The sequence below is a fragment of the Dendrobates tinctorius genome, unplaced genomic scaffold (genome assembly GCF_039654945.1).
Source record: "Dendrobates tinctorius isolate UK_male_01 unplaced genomic scaffold, ASM3965494v1 ptg000638l, whole genome shotgun sequence".
Taxonomy (NCBI): Eukaryota; Metazoa; Chordata; class Amphibia; order Anura; family Dendrobatidae; genus Dendrobates; species Dendrobates tinctorius.
The window spans coordinates 80,790-102,079 of record NW_027362290.1 but is presented as its reverse complement, the minus strand read 5'-3'; the positions used below and the strand labels follow the sequence as shown (position 1 = coordinate 102,079).

At 47.8% G+C, this 21,290-nt stretch overlaps 1 protein-coding gene across 1 annotated transcript in view; it reads right to left on the bottom strand.

Moving 5' to 3' along the window:
- The window catches only part of LOC141079250 (ubiquitin carboxyl-terminal hydrolase 34), a 157,321-nt gene that overhangs the window by 61,062 nt on the left and 74,969 nt on the right, over positions 1 to 21,290 (bottom strand). Inside the window, exons 23-26 of the mRNA XM_073565292.1 lie at positions 18,633 to 18,759; positions 16,468 to 16,615; positions 9,432 to 9,532; positions 7,093 to 7,302 (exon numbers count right to left, since the gene is read on the bottom strand). Coding sequence (XP_073421393.1) covers positions 7,093 to 7,302; positions 9,432 to 9,532; positions 16,468 to 16,615; positions 18,633 to 18,759 — 586 coding nt within the window. The remainder of the gene's footprint in view (positions 1 to 7,092; positions 7,303 to 9,431; positions 9,533 to 16,467; positions 16,616 to 18,632; positions 18,760 to 21,290) is intronic.

Below are 21,290 nucleotides of genomic sequence, written 5' to 3'. Positions count from 1 at the left end.
CAGTCCTAGATACGTAAATACGCAATGCCCTGACAAGGTCAAGCGTATGCAGAGCCTTCTTCACTCTATGAACGGGAACCGGGCAAAGAGATGGTAGTGAGATTTCCTCATTGAGGTGGAAGCTGGACACAACCTTCGGAAGGAAGGATGGGACTGTACGGAGAACCACTTTGTCCTGATGGAAAACCAGGAAGGGTTGTCTGCAGGAAAGTGCAGAAAGTTCGGACACCCTGCGTAGCGAGGTTATTGCCACCAGAAAAACCACCTTCTGTGATAGAAGGCAGAGTGAGACCTCCTTAAGTGGTTCGAAAGGAGGTGTCTGCAATGCTGTCAGGACCATGTTGAGGTCCCACATCTCCAATGGATGTTTGTAGGGGGAACCAATCGGGAAACCCCTTGGAGAAAAATCCTCACTTGCGGCTTGTTAGCAATACGCCTCTGAAATAGCACTGAGAGCGCTGACACCTGGCTCTTAAGCGAGCCCAGGGATAGCCTGGCATCCAAGCCTGACTGAAGGAAACCGAGGACCCTTGGAAGAGCGTAGGGGAGTGGGGTCTGTCCGCACGATTCGCACCATGTAAAGAAAACCTTCCAGGTACGATAGTAAATCCTGGCTGAAGCTGGCTTTCGAGCCCTGATCATGGTTTTAACGACGTCCGGTGAAAAACCTGTTGGGTCAAAACCCAGGTCTCAATGGCCACGCCGTCAAATTGAGAGCCCCTGAGTTCTGGTGGAACTTGTGACAGAAGGTCGGGACGTGTGGGGAGACGCCAGGGGGCGTCTACTGTGAGTTGCACGACGTCGGCGTGCCATGTACGCCTGGGCCAGTCTGGCGCGATCAGGATGGTGGTAACTCCCTCTTATTTGATCTTCCTCAGGACTCTGGAGATCAGGGGGAGGGATGGAAAAATGTACAGAAGCTGGAACTGGGTCCAGTCCTGAACCAGGGCATCTGCTCCAAGCGACTGCGGATCGCGCTTCCTGGCCATGAAATTGGGAACCTTGGCATTGAGATGGGATGCCATTAGATCCACATCCGGGGTCCCCCAGTGATGGCAGATCCGACGAAAAAATTTCGGGATGGAGAGACCACTCCCCCGAGTGCATTCCTTGTCTGCTGAGATAGTCGGCTTCCCAGTTGTCCACACCCGGAATGTGGACCGCAGAGAGTACCGACCTCGCATCCTCCGCCCAGTGTAGGATACGTGTTACTTCGTTCATCGCCTGGATGCTGCGGGTCCCGCCTTGATGGTTCACATATGCCGCCGCCATGGCATTGTCCGACTGTACTCTGATATGAGAGTCTGCTAGCAAGTGATGAAAGGCTTTCAATGCCAGGAAGATGGCCCGAATTTCCAGGATGTTGATGGGCATGTTCGCTTCCATTGGTGACCACTTGCCTTGCGCTCTGTGATGTAGGTGCTTGCGTCGGTGGTCAAAACCTTCCAATAACCTGAGAGAAAGGTTTTTCCCCTTGCAAGCGAGGTTGGCTTGAGCCACCAGTGAAGGGACCTCCTGGTTTTCGATGAAAACCGGAACTCCCTGTCGAGGGAGAACGGATTCCTGTCCCAGGACTTGAGTATGGCCAGTTGAAGGTGTCTGAGGTGAAACTGGGCAAACGGTACCGCCTCCATTGCTGCTGCCATCCTGCCGAGTACTCTCATGGCATACCGGAGAGATCGGTGGGACTTGCGGAGGAGAGTGCGAACTCCCAAACGGAGGGCTAGTGCCTTGTCCCTGGGGAGGATCACCAGACCCCTGGAGGTGTCGAATAGCATCCCTAGGAAGGCCAGAGACTGACTTGGGGTAGTCGATGACTTCTGTAAATTGACTAACCATCCCAGGCGACTCAGTGTCGATTGTGATTGAGACGTTGACCTCGCAGTCCTTGAAGGTGGGGGCCTTGATGAGAAGGTCATCCAGGAATGGAACGACTACTATGCCTCTGGAGTGTAGAACGTCCATGGTAGCTGCCATGACCTTTGTAAATGTTCTGGGAGCCGTGGCGAGTCCGAACGGGAGGGCCACAAACTGGTAATGGTCTTGGTTGATTGTGAATCTGAGGAATCTCTGATGGGCGGGAGCAATTGGTATATGCAGGTATGCGTCCTGCATGTGTATGGAGGTGAGATATTCTCCTTTCTCCGTGGACGCAACGATTGACCGGAGGGACTCCATACGAAAGTGACGAACTCGAACATACTTGTTGAGTTGCTTGAGGTCTAGTATGGGTCGGACGCTGCTTCCCTTCTTGGGCACCACGAACAGATTGGAGTAGAACCCTCGGAAGCGCTCGTCTGCTGGAACTGGTACTATAGCTTGAAGGAGGGAAGAAACCACTTGATGGAAGGCTCGAGCCTTGAGTGGAGGTTTTGGAGGAACGGAGAGAAGAACCTGTCCGGTGGGCTGGTAGTAAACTCGATCTTGTATCCTGAAGACACTATTTCCTTGACCCACCTGTCTTCTGTAATAGGCAGCCAGACCTGCTGAAAGAGTAGCAGTCGTCCGCCTACAAGTGGGGTGTCTTCCGGAGGCCATGAGGGGAGTCTGAGCTTTTCCTTTTTTGGATTTCCCCTGGCTTGCTTTTGACTGCCAGTTCCTGTCTGGCATTTGTGCCGCCCGTGTGTTGTCTCTGCGGGGGGGAGTGGTTACGATTTTGTGCTGGACGAGAGACGGACCAGCCTGAAGAATTCCGAAAGGGTCGGAAACGAGATTGATTACGTCTTTTAAACGTGCGTTTTGGTTTTAGTTGAGGGAGAGAAGTACTTTTACCCCCGGTAGCATTGGATATCATTGTATCCAGCTTTTCACCGAAAAGACGCCCACTGAAGTACAGGAGATTTGTTAGAGACTTTTTTGAGGCCGCATCCGCCTTCCATTCTCTCAGCCAGAGAATACGCCGGATCGTGATGGCGTTTGATGCTATCCCCGCTACCCCTCTTGCAGAATCCAACGCTGCATGGACCATGTAATCTGCCACAACTGCATCTTGCACCGTCTGGTCTGCCAGCTGAGGATGTGAAGCTTGGAGGCCCTGTTGCAATAGTTTAGCCCAGGCCATAATGGCCTTGGCTGCCCAAACTGAAGCAAACACGGGAGCCAGAGAGGCACCTGCTGCTTCGAAGATAGAACGCATGGCTCAGTCAACCTGTCTGTCTGCTGCGTCCTTGAGGGTTGAGCTGTCCGGCAGTGAGAGAAGCGTTTGTGCTGCCAGCCTAGAGACTGGGGGGCCCACTTTAGGTGGATCTGTCCATTCCTTAGTGTCCTTCTGTGGGAAGGGGTACTTTGCTTCTAAGTATTTGCGACTGGCGAATTTTTTCTCAGGCTGCGAAAAATGCTTAGAAAGTTTTTTTGAAATTCCGGGTGATTAGGGAAGACCTTAGATGGTTTCTGAACACTCTCGAAGGAAATCTTGTGTTCTGGTGCTTCCAGGGTTGGATCAGAAATGTCCAGCACCCGAAGGATGGAGGAGATTATATCCTCAACTAGCGCCGTATTGCTAGGGGGACAAGGGAGCAGAGCGTTCTCTGTTTCGTTATCTGAGTTAGAGTCACATATGCCCTCCGAGTCTTGCGCATCGCTAAGGAGCTCCCTAGCGGGCGAACTAGGGCGGAGGTGTTCTGTGGTCTGGGATCGTTGTGGAGATCCACATTGTCTTTCTCTATCAGGGGACGGTCTTGGTGACCTGGAGCCACTGTGTCTCTCCCTGGAGGGGGACGACCAAGTGCTACGAGAAGACGCAGATGAACGCGAACTGTGGGTCCGCTTACGTCTCAAATTGTCGGAAGCTGCATGTCTCCGAGACCGGATGTCCCTTTGCTGGGTAACGTTCATAGCAGAGATATGACCCTGCAGAGCCTGCAGTAGTGTGGAGGTCAGGTTATCTATAGACTGTGTCATAGACTGCGACATCTGAGTAGCCCATTCCGGCGCAGTAGCGGCCGCAGAAGCGTTGGTAGGGACTTCTTGGGGTTCTGATCCAGTGTTTTGGGTACAGTCCCGGCAGTGCGGGTATGTGCTGCCGCTGGGGAGAGTAACCTTGCAGGCTGTGCAGGCTGCATAAAAGCAGAGTCTTGTCTGGTCCTCTTTCTTGAGCCCGACATAATGCCCAGAGGCTGATTAGCAGAGGCCCTACAGGGGTATCTGCGCAGAGAAGACTAGGGGAGCGTTATAGGTTATATGAACTCACAGCTGAGTACAGAGGACCCAGCTGTGATCTTATCCCACCGGTGCGCCCCCTAGGTCCAGCGCCGATAAATCCCAATCCTGTGCCCCCCAGAGACCGCTGTGCTGCCTTCAGCTATGTCTTTTGGTGCAGCAAGATGGCCACCGGAATTCTGAGGTGGAGGGGGGAAGGGGGCGGAGAGCTGAAAAGGGCGCACAGAGCTATTAAAAAGCGCGCCCTTCCTGTCTCGATCCGCCCCTTCTATGACACTGCAGTGTCATTTTCGTCATCCGGGGGGCGGGAATAGGACGGCGGTTTCGGCTAGGCCGAAGCCGCGGCCTAAATTTGAGATCTCATGCCCAGCAGGGCTCCAGGACGGCGCGGTTGCCCGTGGGGGGTTGGATTTAACCCAGACCCCCCGGAATGAAAAAGGCGGCTAGCGGTGGGGTCTGAACGCGCACTGGGCCCTGTGGAGGGTCCCTTTGAGGCGCTGTGCAGCTGGTGCTGCTGCAGAGACAGGGCACAGGGAGTCCGGTCTCTGACAAGTGCTATGCCTTACTGCATCTCCAAACAGGAGCCCGCAGCTGGACTGGGGTCCCTGGGCTTGTAAGTGTCTGAATGGTGCCTGGTACAGGCCCTACCTGCGGTGTCTCAACCTAATACCCCCAGAGGGGGATTAGGGAGGGTGCTGTCGTCACCGTCAGGGGGCTTCGTCGTCGGCTCAACCTCAACCCAGAGCTAAAAAGGAACTGAGGAGGGGGGTTCTCAACTTCGAACCAGTACCCGAAGGACTGCGGAAGGAGCGATATGGGGAATAGCCACCTTGACCTCAACCGGGTACCCCTAATAGGGGACCGAGGAGGGAGCCGTGCCGGGAGTCTCGCTGGAGACCCGCTTTTCTTCATCTGTAGTCCGTTGGAAAAAAATCCAGGAAAAAGAGAAAAAGACGGAGTAAAAACTCCTAGGTGTGCCTCCTTGCGACACTAAGCAAAAACTGGAGAAGGCTGACGCCGTCCAGGGGTGTATACTGCAGAGTAGGGGCCAAAGTTAATCTTTTTCAGATTATGCATAGTGTCGCCTCCTAGTGGACAGCAGCATAACACCCACGGTTCTGTGTCCCTCAATTAGGCGCCAGAGTAATGATATTTTTGCCCCCAATTTTTTATTTTCCTAAGGGTAACAGGAGAAATTGCACCCCAAAAGTTGTTTTGCAATTTGTCCTGAGTAGGCTGATACCCTATATGTGGGGGTAAAACACTGTTTGGGCGCATGGCAGAGCTTGGAAGGGAAGGAGCACCATTTGACTTTTTCAACGCCGAATTGGCTGGAATTGAGATCAGACGCCATGTTGCATTTGGAGAGCACCTGATGGGCCCAAACAGTGGAAACCCCCAATTCTAACTCCAACCCTAACCCCAACACACCCCTAACCCTAATCTCAGCCCTAACTCTAGCCCTAACCCTAATGGGAAAATGGAAATAAATACATTTTTTTATTTCATTATTTTTCCCTAACTAAGGGGGTGATAACGGGGGGTTTGATTTACTATTTATGGCAGTTTTTATGTTTGGCAGCTGTCGCACGCTAAAAGACGCTTTTTATTGTAAAAATAGTTTTTGCATCACCACATATTGAGAGCTATAATTTTTTCATATTTTGACCCACAGTCATGTGAGGTCTTATTTTTTGCGGGATAAGTTGACGTTTTTATTGGTATCATTTTCGGGCACATGACATCTTTTGATTGCTTTTTATTCTGATTTTTGGGACGCAAAATGAACAAAAACCAGCAATTCATGAATTTCTTTTTGGGGGGGGGTGCGTTTATAACGTTCCGCGTGTGGTGAAATTGATAAGACAGTTTTATTCTTCAGGTCAGTACGGTTACAGCGATACCTCACTTGTCTTTTTTTATGTTTTGGCGCTTTTATGCAATGAAAACAATTTTATATAAAAAATAATTATTTTTGCATCGCTTTATTCTGCGAGCTATAACTTATTTTTTTGCTGATGCTGAATGGCGGCTCGTTTTTTGCAGAGCGAGATGACGTTTTCAGTGGTACCATGGATATTTCTATGCGTTTTTTTGATCGCGCGTTATTGCACTTTTTGTTCGGCGGTATGATAATGAATCATTTTTTGCTTTGTTTTTTATTTTTTAAGGGGTTCGCTAAAGGGGTTAACTAATGGAACAGTTTTATAGGGCGGGTCGTTACAGACGCGGCGATACCAAATGTGTGTACTTTTATTGTTCTTTTTTTATTTCCAAAAAATGAATTTATTGGGGAATATTTTTTTTTTTTTTATTTATTTAGCGATTTTTAAAAAATTATTTTTTTACACTTTTTTTTTTTAAACTTTATTACATTGTCCCAGGGGGTACATCGCTGATCTGTCACATCACAGATCACTGTGACAGATCAGCCATCTGTTACAGACACTGCACTTGGCTTCCTCGTGCCTGCGCTTTGCAGGCAGTGAGGAAGCCAGCTCCCTGCAGGCCCCCGTCGCCATCTTTGATTCGGGGACCTGCAGGGATGGAGCCCCCCGCAGCAGCGCTGCACATTGCGCTGCTGTGGGGGGCTCAGGGAAGCACAGAGGGAGCCCCCTCCCTGCTGATGCTTCCCTTTAACCCCCGGTACACCACGATCGTGTTTGATCGCGGTGTGCAAGGGGTTAACGTGTCGGGGGCGGTCCGTGGCCGCCCCTGACACATTGTGCCGGGTGTCAGCGGTGATAATCAGCTGATACCCGGCCGCAATCAGTGGCGCTCACCACGTGAGCACCGCTGATCGCGCTAGACATACTATCCCGTCCATGGGCATAGGGGCCCGGGTCCAATGGACGGGATAGTACGTCTGATGTCAGAAAGGGGTTAAAACCCACACGTGTAAATTCTTACAGAAGATACACACACACGTCTTACCTCAAGGTCCAATAAATCCATCTCCCCAGAAGGAGGCTTGAAAGAGGCTAGCATTTCCAACAAATCAAATAGGGTGGTGAGATGAGGCTCTTGTAGTAGGAGAAGCATGGGAATATTTTCCTTCTGTGGTGGGGGAAGACATGAAGCGGGGAGCTGCACACTTTCTCCTTTTCTTTCTCGACGTGGCGCCCCCAAAGACACAAATACCATCTGATAAAGGCACAAGATAATTACTACATTTAAAGAGTTGTTTAAGCACACTTATTAAAAAAAACATTGCAGTACATCTAGGAAAATTGTAACTATACATCATATAGACACACAACAGTGCCGAGGACTGGCAACAATCTGCTCTGGAGAAATCCTGCCCATAAATGCCACCAGATCCTTTGTAGACTAGCAAAAAAAAAAAAAATCAAGTAATAGCTACTCCTCCCTGGACAACAATGGTTACTGTGCCAGTGGAAGACTACACCTCTTACAAGCACCTAAGAGCATACAGTAGTTGGGCCATGCTTTGGGTAGTAGTCTGAAACAAGAGCTTCAGTTTTGAGATCACTGTTGTAATCCAAGCACAGTGGCGAAGTGGTTAGCACTACTGCTTTATGACATGAGCAAGGAGCTTGTATCTTCTGACCACGTTTGCGTGGGTTTCCTCTGGATACTCCAGTTTCCGCCAACACTCAAAAGACATATAGCTAGGGAATTTAGATTATGAGCCCCAATGGGGACAGTGATGACAAGGTCTCTATATATGTGTGAGTAAAGTAAACAAGCTGTCCGGCAACGACAGACATTAACACTAACAGACAACCCCTTTTGAAAGGCCCCAATGAGCCGAATAAAATAGTGTTGTCCCCCAGCGATCTCATGACTGACTGTGGATCGCTGCAGGTTTCACCATTCTACAAGAGAGGATGAAGGCTGCAACCCAATAGAATACATCATTATTGCTGATAATGTTACAAGACTGCAGGGGAAGACCACACTAAGGGTATATGCAGACGATCAGTAACTGCTGTGGGTTTGGCGCTGCGTATTTATGCAGCGTCAAACCAGCAGTGGCCAACTGTGACAGCATAGAGGATGGGATTTCAAGAAATCCCATGTCCACTGTGCATCCACAGACACCTGCGGATCACCTGCGGAGACAGACATGTGGCACATCTCTCCAGACTGCAGCATATCAATTTCAAAAGCAGATATACCTGTGTTCAATAGAAGGAAGCGCTTTGGAAGCAACGAACATACGCTGCGTCCACAGCGCTGCTAGTTCCGCTTCGTGGGTCACCGGCCTAATAGGTGCAGCTGTGAGATAAGTAGAATACCGGTATATATTCTTTAATGCTGCACATGGCGGTCCTTTCTAAAGGGCTTCTCCAGTAGTGGACAACCCCTTTTACTATTGCAGACAAAGAATCGTCAGTAAAAACATTAGGATGTGAAGCATATGACTCTGCATGGTCCTTTTAGAAAATCATTGCAGAGCAGCTGCCATGAAACCGTGATACTGTAAGGCCATGTTCAAATGTTGCTTTTTTCAGTGTTTTTTATGCAAATCTTCAGCTGCATTTTACCGTACCAGCAAAGTCTGAGATTTCAGAAATCTTATGCACACAGCTTGGTTTTTTGTCCTCAGTATTTTGTACAATACCTTGTTTTTTGCCAAATGCATGTCTCTTTCAGTATTTCTTCAGCGGTTTTTACCCACTGAAAGCAAGGGGCAGTGCAAGAAACTCTGAAAAAGAAGCAGGTATAAGTTTTTCCTGTGTTTTTAGTGCAAAAACCTGAAGTAGAATCAGATTTTTTTTTATGCACACAAAAGACAAATACGCACAAAAAAAAATAAAACAAAACCTGCTTTTTTTAATCAAGTTTCTTACTGCCAAGAGAGGAGGTTTTGCCTGCTGAAAAAAAGCATTGAAAATGCAACGTGTGAGCATAGCCTAAGGGTGTGGAGCCGGCTATCGGATAGCTGGACTCTCCAGAGAAAGCAGAGATGGTTTATTACAATAACTGCATTCCTGACTGCTGTATAAACAACAACAACACTAACACTGTATACAGTTTAGGAAAAAAACATTACTCCTCCTGTCCTAGTTATGATTACGTTATTTTCGTGTGCAGAGAGATGGAGTTGCTTGTTCTTAGGCAGGTAGGCAGGAGGTATGCATTTTTTCCTGTTGAATATTATATATATACACACATATATATATATATATATATATATATATATATATATATATACACACACACACATACACATAGCTTAAAGAAAATGTGTATTGTAAATAATTAAAATGGCACCAATAGAAATCCTCCCCTTTTCTTGGAAGTACCTGCATATCTTTGAATCCCAGCTCATGAAGTGTCTTCTCATCATAATCTGTTGTTAGTTCATGGCCTGATGAAATCATGCGAACTGGACCCATTAGGCCGCCTATTTCATGGGGGGAGGAAAAAGAACTTTATTTTTCCACACAAAGACCATAATCAATGAAAATCTAAAATAGGACTTACAAATCCCCATTGTGAGTCATTGGGGTAGGTGAGGACATGGATCTAAAACCGTACCTTGACTTGTGCAATGAATAAATGCCAAGATGCATGTGTGAACAGAGCCCAATTCACCGGTGAAACCAATCTGGCAGCGATTGTCCTGTGTCCAAAAAGTAACAATGACCAAAGTTTGGCTAATGTACCATCTGAATACTGGATATTGCCAAATATGGGATTTGATAATGCTATAAACATTTTCCATGATCTCCTTGGAAACAAACGGCTGGATGTTTTCACAGTCTTCGACCAGAGACATTAGCGTATGACATGGGTTGCGACATGGTAGTGACACTCAGCTCCTACTCTGCCATGAGTGTGAGCCGAGTGTCAGTGCTCTGCGTGCCGATCTTCTCGCACCAGAGCACAGCTTTGGAATACACAAATTAATTTCTCCATCTCCTCCATTGGCTGCGTCCATTGGCTGCACTCGGTGCAGTCCATTTCACAAGAACCCATAGACTTGTATGGGTGAGTATGATCTGAATTTGGCATGCAATTGCAGCATGCTGCATTATTTTCCCTGTCTGATCGCGATCCGATTGGAGTAGGAAAAAAAATCTACCACTGAGATTCCAAGCATAGGATTAAATTGGTACGAATGCAATCCGATTTTTCATTGGATTGCAATTACCCGATTGAATTGCAAGTGTGAGTGAGCCCTAATGGAAATCTGTCAGTATGATTAATCCTCCCAAGACGTCTATATGGGCATGCAGAACAAAAACCTTTGGCACAGAGTCAACAATAAGGCGGTGTTCACATGTGGTTTTTATGCAAATTTTGAGCTGCAGTTTACAGTACCAGCAAAAGCTATGAGATATCAGAAATCTCATGCAGACAGACATTGGGTTTTTTCCTGACCAAATTTGAAAAATGCAGCATGTCACTAAGCATTTTTTCACAGATAGAAAGCAATGAATAACTGCAAAAAAAAGCAACAAAAACTAAAGTATCAGGTTTTGCTGCGTTTTTGGTGACAAATCCTTAGAAAGTTGCATCAGGTTTTTTTTTTTTAATGCAATAAAATATTAGCATGCACAAGAGAAATGTACCTGATAAAAACAGCAAAGAAAAAGCTGCAAACACAGGATTTTTGGGTTGCTTACCGTAAAATCTGTTTCTCTGAGCCTTCATTGGGGGACACAGAGACCATGGGTGTATGCTGCTGCCACTAGGAGGCTGACACTATGCACAAAAAAAGGTTAGCTCCTCCTCCGCAGTGTACACCCCACCGACTGGCAGGGAATTCCTCAGTTAGTGAGAAAGCAGTAGGAGAAGTAACAGAATAGATTGAAAACAGAACAAACAACTCAACTGTAACCAAAGTAAGAACAGGAGTTGTAGAACATGGGAGGGTGCTGTGTCCCCCAATGAAGGCGCCGAAAAACATTTTACGGTAAGCAACCCAAAAATCCTGTTTTCTCGTTCGCCTTATTGGGGACACAGAGACCATGGGACGTCCCAAAGCAGTCCCTGGGGTGGGAAACTCACCACCGCTGCCTGCAGGATCCTTCTACCTAGGCTGGCATCCGCCGAAGCGTAGGTGTGGACCTTGTAGAATTTCACAAACGTGTGAACTGAAGACCAGGTTGCAGCTTTGCAAAGCTGCAGCGCGGAGGCTCTGTGGCGTACCGCCCAGGAAGCACCCACTGCCCAGGTAGAGTGCGCTCTGATCCCCGGAGGGGCCACTCGATGCTTAACCCGGTAGGCCTCCAAAATTGCCGATCTGATCCAGCGAGCAATAGTAGCTTTGGAAGCCGGGTGACCTTTCCGCGCCCCATCTGGAATGACGAAAAGAGAGTCTGTCTTTCACAAGGAAGTCGTCCTAGACAGATAGACTCATCGCCCTGACCAGATCCAGTTTGTTCAGGGACCGCTCCCGAGGGTGAGTTGGACTCGGACAGAAGGACGGCAGAACAATATCCTCATTGAGGTGAAAGGAGGACACCACCTTCGGAAGAAAAGAGGGCGGAGGCCGCAGAACTACCTTGTCCTGTGAAGTACCAAGAAAGGAGAGCGGCAAGAAAGAGCCGCCAATTCCGACACGCGCCGGATGGAAGTGATGGCCACCAGAAAAGCTACCTTCCAAGAAAGGAGAGAAAGGGAAACATCCCTGAGAGGTTCAAAAGGAGAACCTTGCAGAACCTCAAGAACCAGATTAAGATCCCATGGATCCACGGGCGCTCGATACGGAGGAGCCGTATGAGCCACGCCCTGAAGAAAGGTTTTGACATGAGGGCGGGATGCCAACGTCTTCTGAAATAAAATGGACAGCACCGAAACTTGACCCTTCAAGGAACTGAGAGCAAGCCCCGCATCCAGCCCTGCCTGAAAAAACGCCAGAACGGAAGGGAGCGAAAAGCACATGGGCGCGATGTTATTGGCCTCACACCAAGTGAAATAGGCCTTCCAAGTACGGTAGTAAATTTTGGAAGATGATGGCTTCCTGGCTCGGATCATTGTATGAATTACTCAACTGGAGAATCCTGCTCGTTTCAAAACCTCGGTCTCAACAGCCACGCCGTTAAATTGAGCGGCCGAGAATTGGGGTGGCAAATCGGGCCTTGAGACAGCAGATCTGCCCTGTCTGGAAGCTTCCAGGGGGCGTCCGCGAGAAGGTTGACAATGTCCGCGAACCAAGACCTTCTGGGCCAATTCGGGGCGATGAGAATGACTGGAATTCCTTCTGCTTTGATCTTCAACAGCTTGGGAAGAAGAGGCAGGGGAGGAAACAGGTAGGGGAGCTCGAACTGCAAAACCTGAAAAGAAAACGACGCACACTGAGGTAGATATGGGTCTAATGAAAGACCCGTGTCCACCTCCTACTGACACTAAGCTAAACTGAGGAATTTCCTGCCGGTCGGTGGGGTGTACACTGCGGAGGAGGAGCTAACCTTTTTTTGTGCATAGTGTCAGCAGCATACACCCATGGTCTCTGTGTCCCCCAATAAGGCGAACGAGAAACCTGCTTTTTATAAGCAGCATATGTATTGCCAAAAGAGCAGATTTTGCCTTAAAAAATAATGCACCAAAAATGCAACGTGTGAACATAGCTTTAGTTGTTATGAACTTTAGTTTATTAAACCGACCAGTATATAGCAGAAATACTTTATCGTTTCATCCCATTTGGCCTTTATCAAAGCTATCTATATAAATAGTCATGAAGAATTGACATTTGTCACCAATAAAGTTTAACCCCTACTCACACCGCAGCCCAATTTCGTTTCTGAGTTTACGATTTTTGCTCCCCATCTTCCCATTGCCATATCTATTTTTTTGTCAATAATGCTGTGTGAGGGCTCTTTTTCTGCGGGACAAGTTGTACTTTTAAACGACACCATTGGTTTTACCATATTGTGTACTGGCAAACGGAAAAAAAATCCGAATGCGGTGAAATTGCAAAAAAAAGTGCAATTCCACAACTGGTTTTTGGATTATTTTTTTTTTTTACCATGTTCACCAAATGCTAAAACTCTGCTGCCATTATGATTCTCTGTGTCATTACGAGTTTGTAGACACCAAACATGTACCGTATGTGTTTTAAGTGGCGAAAATAAAATCCAAAGTTTATTTTAAAAAAATTGCGCCATTTTCCTGATACCTGTATCGTCTATTTTTCGTGATATGGGGCTGAGTGAGCTTATTTTTTGCATGCTGAGCTGATGTTTTTAATGTCACCATTTTGGTGAGTACACGATCTTTTGATCCCCTATTACATTTTAATGCAATGTTGCGACAACCAAAAAAAACCAAAACAGTAATTCTGGCATTTTGACCTTTTTGCAACGCCGATTTCAGATCGGATTATTTTTATATCTTGATAGATCAGGCGATTCTGAATGCAGTGATACCAAATTAGTATTTATTTTTTAGTTTTATTTTGAATGGGGGTTATTTGAACTTTTATATTTTTCTTAATATGTAAATGAGTTCTTAAGAATCTGCATCCAGAGGTTTTTTTTTTTTTAATGTGAAAGTAGGTGTTACCAGAGAGAGTCATTATGTGTCACACTGGTGAAGTCTCCTTTCATGTAAAATAAGACCCCGATTTTAATTTTATTTTACTTTTTACCCAAATCTTCAAAAGGGCGACGGGGCCTTTCCAGGTCCCGATCCCCCAAAATCATCAACAGGTGGGAACGCGGAGTGTCGTCTCACCATACCCCTCCTGCAACCTCAAAACCAGCCTGGGCTCTCCTTAGGGGCGAGGGATCTCTTTAATGGGTCCGCTCTCACGACACCGACAACAGACAGGAACATGGGGTGTCGCCCCCACGTATCCCCTTCTGGAGCCAGGACTTCAGCTGGACAATTGCCCTGCCTGCCCCACCGAAGAATTACCTCAGGTAACATGCAGAGGCTTCCATCAGCGTCCGTGCGGCCCCCTGCACCACCATTGACTGAAAGTGGCAGATGTCAGGAGGCAAACGAGTACACTCCACCTCCCTATCAAAGGGAAGGTGGATTGAGGAGGATCTTGTGGCCACAATCCCCAGCTGGGCCCTCCACACTGAGCACCCGGCTCTGCTTTAACCCCTCTCAGCAGCGCAGCACCTGCAGTCGGCAGGGGGGGGGGGGCTCCTTCTGATGGTCCTGTCAGATGTCCAGGTCCCCAGGAGGTTACGTGCCCCCGGGCGGCTCCTCAGGCTACTGCACTCCAGCGCCACCATGCTGCCATGACACCGGCTTCTGATCGGGATAAGCCAAGCTCCACCCACCCGGCAGCTCTGCCCACTTTTTAAGAGCCTCTCACTCTGAGCGAGCAACACTTCGGCCACATCCTGCCCCCTGGCCCTGACTCCGCCCCCTTCAGCTGGCGCTTCTCGTTTCTCACAAGAAGCGCCGACTTGCTCTCGGACTCTCCACTTCCTGCACCGCGCGTGTATCACACAGGCTGGGGCACACCATCATACTTTACTGCACGTGTGACTACAGGATTTTACATCCGCAGCGCAGACTACCTTCTCTGGGGGCATGGTCACAAGACCTGGGTAAGCTGAACCCAGCGCTTATCCCCTTCCCTGCAGCAGCCTCTAAGCAGCATCAAAATACATGCAATATGTCTCAATCATTGACATCTAAGAAGGCTGATAAGACACCCACAGTGGTGTATGCCTCATTATCACGCAGACACCGTAATGCAATCTGTGCAGCCTGCGACGACCTCATGCGCTCAGGAGCCCACTGCTAATGCCGACCCTAGTAGGCCTAGTCCGTCCGAGTGGGCCACGTCTCTGGCACAGTCCATGGCCTCTCTGGCCAAAGCTATAGAATCCTTCCGCAATTCCTCCTCAAGCCAGGGCATGCAGTTCCATTTTATCAGGCAATATACGCTCTCCGCAACAATGGAGTCATCGTTCAGTCATCGTCCAGGTTCCTCACATGGAAAGGTTCAAAGAGTTTTACTCAAACCTGTTCGTAGTCCCAAAGAAGGACGGAACCATGCGCTCCATCCTAGACCTAAAGCTGTTGAACAAGTTTGTCAAAGTGCATCATTTCAGAATGGAATCTCTCCGTTTTGCTATCACGTTGTTGGAAACAGGGGAATACCTTGCGTCTGTCGACATCAAAGACGCATATCTTCACATTCCAATCTTCTCAGGTAAGAGGGGGAGAAGCATATCATAAGTGGGAAAGGAAGCAAATTTCTCTGATTGCATACATTACGAGGTTTCTTATAATCGTCTGTACCACTGATTTATGCAGAGTTTGTTGTAAATACAGTTCCTTTTTGCCACGAATTATCAGAGAGGATATATTCGTATATCCCACTGCTGGCACCAATTTGTCACATACCCGCTTCTCAGCACGTGACTTGGGGTTGCGCCTGCGAGGGTTAATCTATCTCCTCTCACTCAGTCCAGCATTCAATCTCTGTTCTATGCTACAGTGGGAGCATAAATCACACCCCGACAGACCACACACCCGCTCATACACACTGCCACCACTCACCGAACATACGGGAGATGAGTCCTGAAAGAACCACCACGTGCCAATTATCAGGAGCGCACACTCTAAGGCTATGGATTCTTTAGAGCAACAATGTTCAGACTAAAGTTTTAAGCTTTAATATAAAAGGTGCTTACAATAAAAAGGATATAAAAAAGGAAATAAAAAGTGACAAACAAATATGCAAAAAAGGGTTCACATGTGAGGGCAGCATGGACAGCTGATGTGCTGTATTTCATATTTCCCCCTCCCTCAGGGACAGCGTACCAGACTGCAAAGTTTGATGTTTCTGTAAGTTTTCTCCCTGTTATATTATCACTGTTTTCTTTGTGTGTAGGCCTAATTTATAGATTTGACATGGAGATCCAATTTCTAGACCAGCCTCTCATGTTAATATTCTAATCCTTGGTTTGTGACTGGATCCTAGCTATCTTACCAATGAATACATTATTTTTTCCTTTGAACACTATTTATTTGACCTTTCCCATAGTAAGATAGTGTCATGCTGCAATTGGCGTCTCTCCACCAAAGACACTTAAGAGGTGTGAAATGTTTCCACTTTGTGGATCTCAGTAAACCCCCTGGTGAGATTGGAGACAGGAGACTGCCTTCTCAGGATGACATATGCTGTGACCTTTGTGAAGACCTACAGTCTAAGGACAGATGTTATTTACTGCTGGTCATACATCCATATATATATACATATTTCACTACACTTTTTAATTAAAAATGTTTTTTTGGTTAACCCATTATGAAAACGGAAAAAAGGTAATTTGCTAACTGGGAAAAAAAAACAGTTAAGGCATCCAAAACATGCAGGCTTTCATTTACAGCAAAACTTCATGCACCAGTATAAAAAACGCTTACCAGGAAAATCTCCTTTACGACTACTCTGCCCAAATTCCTGAAGTTGGGGCTGTTGGTTCATCTGATCTTTCTGCAAGTTTTCGTACCAGTGGGTTACTTCTGCCCGCAAGTCAGCTACTTGATCACTTGGATACATTTCTATAGTCATCTAAGATAGAAAAAAAAAGTCCTGTTCAGCAAAGTGAAGGGTAATGGCACATTGGCTGATTATTGAACTCGTTTCATGATAATCATGCAGTTTAACCCCTTAACATCCAATGACGGACGTCATTGGACACCTCCCTGTTTGGTGCGGGCTCCAGAAATTAGCCCACACCTTTTCCGGCACATAACAGCTGATCTGATAAGCCGACATATGCCCGGAACAGCCACGGGTGGAATCACGATTCACCCGCGGCTGTTAACATGTTAAATGCCGCTGTCAAAACTGGCAGCGGCATTTATCATGCACGAGGATAAAGCGCGTCATTACCTTCTCCCATCGGTGACCGTGTCACATGACCGCGGGTCATCGATGGGTTGGCATGACAACCTGGGGTCAGCAGATCAGACAGCTGCAGCTTCAAGTCTCCCATGGAGACTATTGAAGCAAATAAAAAGTAATTAAAAAATGGTTAAAAATATTAACACAAAAAAAAAAAAAAAAAAAGAAGTTCAAATCACCCCCCTTCGCCCCATTCAAAATAAACTAAAAAACCAAATATACACATATTTGGCATTGCCGCGTTAAGTATCGCCCGATCTATCAATATATAAAAAGAATTAATCCAATTGGTAAACAGCGTAGTGAGAAAAAAAAACGAACGCCAGAATTACATTTTTTTGGTCACTACAACATTGCAATACAATGCAATCACGGGCGATCAAAAGATCGTATCTACATCAAAATAGTATTAATAAATCGTCAGATGGGCAAGCAAAAAATAAGCCCTCACCCAACCACAGATCCTGAAAAAATGGAGACGCTACGGGTGTCGGAAAAACATTTTTTCAGTTTTTTTTTTTTTTTTACAAACTTTGGCATTTTTTTTCGCCACTTAGATAAAAAAGGAACCTAGACATGTTTGGTGTCTATGAACTCGTAATGACCTGGATAATCATAATGGCAGGTCAGTTTTAGCATTTAGTGACCCTAGTTAAAAAAAAAAAGCCTAATAAAAAAAGTAATTCGTCCCGCAAAAAAAAAAAAGCCCCGACACGGTCATAATGACGGAAAAATAAGAAAGTTGTGGCTCTGGGAAGAAGGGGAGCAAAAAAATGCAAAACCAAAAATACACCTGGTCGTTAAGGGGTTAAACAGGCTGCTTATCGTCTGGTGAGAAAAATGCTGGCTCCTTGGGTGAAAAGATAAAGCTTGCTTAAAAACAATCGTTCCGACAGCACATTGTGCAGTGCAAACAGTACATGTGCTGCTAAGAACAATGATATTCTTTTATCGCTCGTTCTGTGCACATGGTGGTGCAGTTGGAAGGCTTACACTAATCAGACCACTATTTAGCTACACGTATGTGATCGGTAGCCATTTAATTGCTGCAGGTCGACCACCTTAAAACACACCCTTAGGGTCCCGTCATACTAAACGATGCACCAGCAATCCCGACAACCTTGTCAGGATCGCTGGTGCCTCGCTACACAATCGCTCTTGAGCTGTCAAACAGGCAGATCTCACCAGCAATCAGCACCAGCGAGGACGCTGGTATCCAAGGTAAATATCGGGTAACTAAGCGCGCGCGTCACTTATTTACCCGCTGTGTACCTTGGATACCAGCTCCCAGCGCGAGCACGCAGGTATCCAAGGTACACAGCGGGTACTAAGCGACGCGCGCGCTTAGTTACCCGATATTTACCTTGGATTCCAGCTCCCAGCGTCTGCTTACAGCGCTGGGAGCTCGCTGATCGTTGGTCTCCCGCTGCCACACACAGCGATGTGCTCTGGCCAGCGGGAGACCAGTGATCAAAAATTGGCCCAGGACATTAGAACACTATCAGTGATACCCAGCGGGGGGGGGGGGGGGGGGGGGCGGTCGCTGATTCATGTCTCACACAGCGATATCGCTGGTGAGATCTCTGATGCGTCACAAAATCAGCGATCTCACTAACAATCTCGCTGTGTGTGACGGGGCCTTTAATACAAGCCCGGCAACGTAAGAAAAGTAGCACCTAACCTTATCTGGTAGTCCTGCTGGCTGGCACACAATCCGCAGGGGCAACGACTGCTTATCATTCAACGCCTTTAAATGACTGCTGATACCAGTACCTTCAATCTGCCATTGCCTTAGATGATAGGCAAACCTAGCAAAGAAACAGAACAGTAAATATACAGAATGCATTAATGTAGTGGTTAGTCACTTATAAATTCAGCTATCCCCATTCTCTCAGCCCAAATGCAACCAAACCAAAATATCCATCTCGTCTGCCCTGTTAAGAATTTTCCCTAAAAAAAAAAAAAAAAAAAGCCACAGTCCAATCTCAGTAAGAGCTAATCAGGATTTTCTCAATCCATTGTCACTGAACTCCTACAATACCATAAAGTCCCAGAAAATGCTCAGACCTTTTCACGGTTCACTATGGCTCTGACTTAAACCCCCTTCACACATAGCGAAATCGCTAAAGCATCACCGATTTTGTGACGCGACAGCGATATCGCTACATGTGACACTTATCTCTGACCCGGCTCCCCACTGGATATCGCTGATCGTCCTGGTCCATTTCTCGACGTCGGCTTCCTGCTGGCGCCGACGAGCGACTCCATGGACGCGGGAGGAAGTCGTCACCAGAGCTGCCAACTGACAGGTAAGTAACGACCGCTGCTACGTCGCTGGTGATGTCTGCCTGTTTGGCAGCTCACTAGCGACCATTTAGCCATGCACCAGCGATCCTGACCGGGTCGTATCGTTGTCAGGATCACTGGTGCATCGCTAAATGTAACGGGACCTTAAGTGTTAGGGGCTCTCATCGATTCACTCCTGCAGGTCATTCTTCCTCTCATGAAGATCCTCAGACTCAAGCTCTAATTTGGATACATATAATTGCTCCAACTTTGAAGCAGTCCCTCTCTGCATGAACAGTGCCACCACAATGTAGGTGATGGCCACAAGAAATGCCACATTCCAGGACAGAACGGACAGGGAGACCTCTCGGAGAGGTTCAAAGGAAGAACCCCTCAAGGCCTCCAGAACAAGATTGAGGTCCCAGGGGTCCGGTACGGGGGAGCCGCATATGCCACTCCTTGAAGGAAAGTTCTGACTTGAATGGGAGGCTAAGGACTTCTGAAAGAGGATGGAGAGGGCTGATAACTGACCCTTTAGAGAACTAAGGGCAAGGCCAGCATCGAGTCCCGCCTGGAGAAAAGCCAAAATGGAAGGAAGAGACAAGTTTATCGGCGGAATGTCATTAGACCCACACCAGCGGAAATAGGCTTTCCAGGTCCGATAATAGACCCTGGAAGACAACGGCTTCCTAGCCTCGATCATAGTGCGTATCACACGATCAGAAAAAACGGACGCTCTCAGAACCGAGGTTTCAAAAGCCACACCGTCAAATTGAGCGATCGAGAACTCTGGTGGCAGATTCATCCTTGTGCAGAAGACCTGGCCTGTCTGGGAGCGTCCAGGGGGCGTCCGCCAGAAGATTGACGATCTCTGCGAACCAGGACCTTCTGGGCCAATCCGGTGCGATCAGAATGACCGGCACCCCCTCCGCTTTGATCTTTAACAGCCTTGGAAGACGAATTGCGACCAGGGAGTGGCCAGAGCATCGGCGCCCACCGTCAGAGGGTCGCAGGACCTGGAGATGAACCGTGGAACCTTCTTGTTCAGGGGGAACGCTATGGGATCCCCATCGAAGACAAAATCAGACAGAAAATCTGATGATGCAGGGACCTCTCTCCTGCCGAGAAACCTTCGCGGCTGAGAAAATCGGCAGCCCAGATGTCCACGCCGGGAATATGCACTGTGGATATTGCTGGAACCGTCGCCTCTACCCAGAGGAGGATCTTGGATACCTCGACCATCGCCAGGGAACTCCGGGTCCCTCCCTGGCGATTGACATATGCCACTAATGTGGCATTGTCCATCTGAATTCTTACTGGCAGACCCGAGAAGCCTTTCCCAGTGATGGAGGGACAGAAGGATGGCCATTATCTCGAGGATGTTGATCAGTAGAAAGGACTCCTGCACGACCAATGCCCTTGGACTGTCAGACAGCGAAAAACCGCCCCCCAGCTGAGAAGGCTGGCGTCCGTCGTCAACACCTGCCAATCGACGGGAAGGAAGGATTGGCCCTGGAGGACGAGGGGGCATGACAGCCACCAGTTGAGAGACCGCTTGACTCGAGAAGAGACAAAGCGGACGGTCCAGCGACAGGACAGACCTGTCCTACTGCAAAAGGATGGGCTGCTGAAGTGGTCTCGAGTGAAATTATGCAAAAGGGATTGCTTCCAACGCTGCCACCATTCTGCCCAGGACCTTCATTGCTTAACGGAAGGAAGGAAGCCGAGGGCCTTGCAGAGAGCGAACTCCCTTTTTCTTAGGGGAGAAAACCTCTCACCCGATGGGTGTAGAACAGCATGGCTAAGACGACAAGGCGCTAAGTCAGAACAAGGCAGGACTTTGTTCTGTTCACTAGCCACCCGAACCAGGCCAGGGAGTCGAGGACAATGAACGGACTTTCCTGGGCCTGTGAGACAGAGCCTTGAAGAGGATGTCGTCGAGGTACGGGATAAGCACCAGGCCCCTGATCCTCAAACTGGCTATCAAAGCCGCCATGATCTTTGTGAAGACCCTGGGAGCGGTCGCGAGTCTGAACGGCAGGGCGACAAACTG